The sequence below is a fragment of the Epinephelus moara genome, chromosome 3 (assembly GCF_006386435.1).
Source record: "Epinephelus moara isolate mb chromosome 3, YSFRI_EMoa_1.0, whole genome shotgun sequence".
NCBI classification, from domain to species: Eukaryota; Metazoa; Chordata; class Actinopteri; order Perciformes; family Serranidae; genus Epinephelus; species Epinephelus moara.
The window spans coordinates 39210856-39216855 of NC_065508.1; the positions used below are offsets into that span (position 1 = coordinate 39210856).

General features: G+C 40.6%; 1 protein-coding gene across 1 annotated transcript in view; it reads left to right on the forward strand.

Moving 5' to 3' along the window:
• Positions 1-6000, forward strand: part of ska2 (spindle and kinetochore associated complex subunit 2) — a 245973-nt gene that overhangs the window by 236132 nt on the left and 3841 nt on the right. Inside the window, exons 6-7 of the mRNA XM_050036264.1 lie at positions 3916-3958; positions 4978-5104. Coding sequence (XP_049892221.1) covers positions 3916-3958; positions 4978-5104 — 170 coding nt within the window. The remainder of the gene's footprint in view (positions 1-3915; positions 3959-4977; positions 5105-6000) is intronic.

Genomic DNA, 6000 nt, shown 5'->3' on the forward strand with positions numbered 1-6000 from the left:
GCTACTGGACCTGGAGTCGGACTTCTCTGTCGCCGGTAAGCCGTTATTTTGCGCCGCAGAGCCACCATAGGCTATCTGACTAACCGTATTCCTGTCTGTGACCCCCGTTCAACCCACAACCTGCAGGATTCGCCTTTCGTTTCTGCTGCTGGTTGAAATCTGTACTCACACAGCGTGCTGAATGATTTATTTTGCTGGCACAAAACTATTTTTAGTCACAAATGCGAGTAAAATGCTCGCACGTAGAGCTCTGTGGAAAACAAATCAATGCCGACAAGTAAAACGAAATAAATAATAACTTTCACTGCTCAAAGATACTCACATGTCTGGAAAACAAACCACTACAGCAGCATATTGAGTGCCAGGTGGCCAGCGCGCGCCGTTAAGCCCTTTTCACACAGAGCGCGCAAAGCGCAGACCTCCGCCGACGAACCCATTCATTGTGTATGTGCTACCACCAGCGCGCGCCGTTATTGGACGGCGCATGGATACTCACAGAAAAGTGCCGCGAGAATAAAAAAAAGAAAAGAAATAAAGTCAGATTAAATATTCCTTCCGCAACAATTTTAAGACCTTTGAGTAATGAATTTAAGACCAATCTGAGACATTTCTAATGAATTTAAGACATTTTCAGGCCTTACTTTTAGATACATGAATTTAAGACTTTTTAAGACTTTTCAAGGATCCGCGGGTACCCTGTTTATGGTGATGAAGCGAGATTAATCCTGAGATATTAGTTAGAGTTAAATGTAGGGCCTCGTACTGTGAATTAGATAATATGCCTATATTCAATAAAACTTAATAGTTTTTACAATTATTTACTGAGCTCCTCCAGGATGTGTCTGTTACCTGTTCATCTTAAAGGCCCTGACACATCAAGCCAGTGGTAGGGGTGTGCTATATCATCTTGTTCATGATAATACCGGTATAATTTTTAATATGATATGAAAAATGTATACTGTGAAACTCGCGATATTTCAACTTGTTGACATTGACGTCATACTGTTAACCACGGCAACAGCAAGCATGGCTTAAAGTGAAATTATTAACGACTCTGCGGTAGTTCCAAAAAGAGGAGCAGCTTCATTGTTGTGAGGCCTGGCCGTACTGAATGTTTTATGAACAGCCCTGGATTTCACAGACTCTTTTAGCAAGGGAGGGAACTCATTCAGTGGCTCATCTGGCAGTAGCACAGCATCTCTCCCTCTCCTCTCTTGCCGTGCACACAGGAGTCGGTGTTGTTTTGTCATAAATCTCTAGTAAGGTAAATCTACATGCTGCTCGCGGCTTGACAAAAAAACTACATATATGTGAATGTGCAATAGTTATGATAGCATCTATATATATGTAACCTGTCACAGGTTAAATATATAGATCCCGCAATACATTATTTTTGTATTTGGGAGCTGTTTAAATGTGTAATTTTTGGTAGATTTTATTTTGTTGTTCTATTTATATTGTATACAGAATCTGAATCTCACTCTGTATTATGGTAGACTCACAAGTCAGTCGCTTTGCTTAACTAAAGACTGATGACTTTCTCCCTGATTTTGTGTTTAGATGGGCAGATACAGTTTCAGAGTTTAAAAAAACTCCCTATGTTGCAGAACCAATAGTAAATCCGCAGGGCGGTCCCTTGGTGGCTCGCTGAACTCTTGTGCTCGTAAACATAGTCCGACTAGAAACACGTGTAGTGGTACAAAATGGCTCAAGTCGCTATAAGTCCTTCATTTCCACAGTCTTGTGGACTGAGCACACGTTTGATAAAACGGAGTTAAATCTCTCGGCATCCATTTTCAAGCTCTCTGTGTGTTTGTTTCCTTGTGGACGAGAAAAGGGGGAGCACACATTTCCGGGAGGGAGTGTCCTTTTAAAAAATGCAAGAGGCGTTGCTTTGTTGCCGGCCGTTTTCTCCGGTGTGTTAAACACACTTTAGAAAGGAGTGTCCCCAGACTATCAGAAGGCGGAGATCTCTGATTGTCTGGTGGCAAGACTAGTGTTACGGTTGTTTACAAACTGAAGAAATTAGATTGATTAGGTTCATTTTGTCTTCTTTTTAAAATTGTTCAATATTTTTCTGATCTTCAGACAAAAAATGTAGGAGATGTATCTTTTACCTGCTTGATAGTTTCGACTGTGACTCCAGTCTTCCTCAGAAGTGTCATCCGACGTGTTGCTGACATGTCATTTATCAGCTGGCCAGCCCAACAGACCTATCAGAATCTGTTGGGCTGGCCACACCCCCCGCCGTTGGATGGTCTCTGGAGGAGGGAATCCCAGGTGTGCGAGAGGGTGTATGCCCCCTCGTCCCGGTTAATGATGAACAATGAATGAATATTATTTTAGGGCCATTTAACGGTCAGCTGTTGGTCAGTTTAGCTGTGAGTGAGCATCTGTCATCCTAGTCAGTGTGGTGTGTGCTGCACTGTTGGCCCTTGCTGGCCCTTGCTGGCCCGTTGACTTTTTTTTTTTTTTGGCCAATTTAGCATTCGTCAGTGAATGTTACTCTGATTGACAGTTCAGATCATGAGAAAGGAACCAGAAGTGAAGATTTTGCTTAGATTAATATTATTTATTGTTTTCAGTTTAGATAAAAAATTGTGCCATCTCGTTATCTTGTTCTGTTTCTGAAACTTTATTTCTTGTAAATAGGGTAGGCAAAAATATGCTGTTGCTTCAGCTTACGCCTTTTTGCCCATACTTAATATAGAAATCCTAATTGTATGTATGTATATATCATGTTCTGTTGAATGGACGAATAAAAATTACTACTACTACTAAGTGAGGAAAGTGAACAAAGAGTTAAGATCAAAAGGGAGTGAGACCAAAGAAGCTTGTTACATAAGGTAAAATAATTTTTCTTTAGCTCTTTTGCAGAAATGTTTCCTGATGGTTTGTGTTATTGTTCACTGGTGCACAGTAAATATGCTCTGTTCTCTCAGCATTGGATTGTGTTGTTAATGTGCTAAGATAGTTTCCCAGTTTCCCTTTTGAATGAGAATTACAGACTACTGCCATCTGCTGGTGTGCGGAGGTATTTCCTGTCAAGCAGGCGCTGGTAGGTCATCAGCTGTACTCTTTGCAGTTTGTTCATGTGCAACTTTTTGGCCCAGACACAGGCAACGTGAGGCGATGTAACAGTTGGCTTTCGTGGCACAAATGTCCACTTGGACTCAATAATGAACCAATTATTTTTTGGTTGTCAGAGGTCAAGTTCACTCTGACCTTACATCTGTCTCATTCTCCTGAACGCAATATCTGAAGAACACCTTGAGGGAATTTCTTCAAATTTGATACAAACGTCCACTTGGAATGAATCATAAACTGATAAGAGTTTGGTTGTTGAAGGTCAAAAGTCAAGGCCAGTGTGACCTCACAAAACATGTTTTTGGTCATAACTCAAGAATTCATACACTGATTAGCACAGAATTTCACACAAATGTTTAATAGGATATCATGATCAAGTGATTACATTGTATGTCCAAAAGCTCAAAGGTCAACATTATAATAATCTGCATAAAATACTTTTCTTGGGGAATCTTGGATGATTTATGATTTGGTAAAACATACAGAACAAACAAAACTGTTGAGTGATGCAGCCAGTGTTATGTGTGAACCATGTGGATCAAGATGAATGCGATCAGAGGTATACAGTGCTTGATCCTGCCTGCTCCACAGCAGTCAGCACACAGAGGTGAAAACATTAGCAGTTTGTCACATCACCCACATTTCATCTTCTGCTGGTTGGAGATTAAACATGAAGCTGTGGCTGTAAATGGTCTAATCACAGGTGATGTCCATAATAGAACATCTAATCTGTTTTAAGAGTGAATATCAGTTGAGGTCACGAGTGTGTTGTGTTAGCAGCCACAGTCCCATATCACACAGATGATTTCTGCTGTCGTTTTCTGTCAGGTGCCTCCTGCTGAAGCAGCCTCTGGCCAACAGCAGCCACTGAGTAAGTCTGTCATCTTGATGTCTTCTACTCTGCTTTGAATACTGTAGAGATAGCATAAATCCATTTGTCTGTCTATTATGTGTCGGTCGCTCCACCACTTTATCTCATCTATTGGATGGGCTGTCATGACATTTTGTACATTGGCTCAGATCCTCTCCACAGGATGAGCCGTATAAACTTTTACGATCCTCTGACTTTTCAGCTTGCGCCATCTTCAGGTCAAAATTTGAATGTGTCCAATACTTTGAGTTAATAACCAAATACTTGCAGAACTAAGGGACTGTTCTTTATCATAGGAGGAGGGTGGCTGGGGTGTGACTTTGTTTTTTTTTATCGTTTTGTTTTGTTTTTTGACCCTCCCCAAAGCTAGCCTTGAGCCTCTCTGAGTTCCTGGTGGAAAATACATGGCCCTCCTTCCATCTTAAATTAGTTACTATATTTTTAAAACTTAACCTTTGATGTTTGAAATTTAAAAGCTGAAGACAAAATCCTAGAGTTGAAACAGCCTCGGTTTTTCACTCTCATCGTACATGTTGGTTAGTTTATTTTTGGCCAAATTTTAAATGAGGTGCACAGGAAGAATGAATTATGAAAAATTCCTAAATCTGAAAAATGGTGCAAAATTTTGTAACTTAAAGAGTAGCAAAACCCTCAAACCACTTTTTTTCCAGCCAAAAAAAAAAAAATGCGAAGAAGGTCAAGATACGATTATTAGTAGTGTTGTTGATTAATTCAGGTCCAAATCTTGACATTTGACTGCAGAGCATTTGAATTCTACAGATTGTGTTATACATGTGCATAGTGACTGTCTGCCCTCTACTGGTTGAAACCTGGCTATTGCAGTATTTTTTTCACATTATAGAGGCATTATATTGAATTTCCAGGGCAGAAGCACTTCATCAGGAACAATGGGTGTTAGTTACTCTTCAAGGTTTGTCTAGTAAATGAGTCAGACTAAGTGATGTTGTAAAGTTCATGAAATGTAGGTGAAGTTGATGTCTCCGTCTATGTGTCCACAGGCTGTGAGTACGAGGAGGTGAGTGAAGCCATGTTGGAGGCGGTTCCACTCAGCATGCGCTCCAACATTAAGCTGGCTGACCTCAATGTGTTCTACCAGCAGCTGCAGCAGCACCTCAGCAAAGACAGGTTAGAGAGCAACTCCAGTGAGCCTGGTGGAGCAGAGCTTACTGACACATGGAAACATGTTGGTTAGAATAAAGTGGCTCATTCTGAGAGAGTGGACTGACACAAACCTTCATATTTGTTTCCTATTTCAAAGATTGTAGCTGATGTGACATATGGCCTCACTCAGCTTGTACATGAACCAAAAATGTTAAGATTTATGAAGTGTTGGGCAAGTAATATAAGTAATATATTACATATTACTAGGTACCTTCATTTAAAGTAATAAGTTACTTTACAATGTTACTCTCTATATAGAGTAATAAGTTACTTATTACACTACTTTTGTGTTACTTTGACCAAAATGAGCTCAGAAGAACTAATGTTCATTTTAAATGGATGAGGGTCATGTTGTTTCACAGCAGGTAATGAAAGCACAGAAGCTCCAGTTTATTACAGTTAACTTTTAACAAACAGAATAGCATGCGAGTCAGTCACTATGACAAGCGAAAATTAATACACCGGAGCTGGAAGACCCACCTGTCAGCTCTGGGTGTGCTGGTCAGCCACAACAGCACAGGAGAGAGAGTTACGGTATGCGTAAGAACTAGACTGTGTGCCAGCGTTGCTCTGCAGTTGTAGAGGATGTGAACTAACATCATCCAGATGTGCCAGTCATCACAACAAGGAAATAAACAAAGTGGAGACCAGGGCCTGTATTCACAAAGAATCCTAAGACTTAGGGCTCATTTATGCTCCCTTTACGTACGAAAATGTATACGTCCGTTTCAAACGATGTTACCGTCACTGCCCACATACTTCCATGCGCCCTTTACGTTGGCATGGATGTTAACCAATATATCCACCAGGAGGCAGCCCAGCGTCAAAAGTTTATGACAACACCAAACTCAAAAACAAAC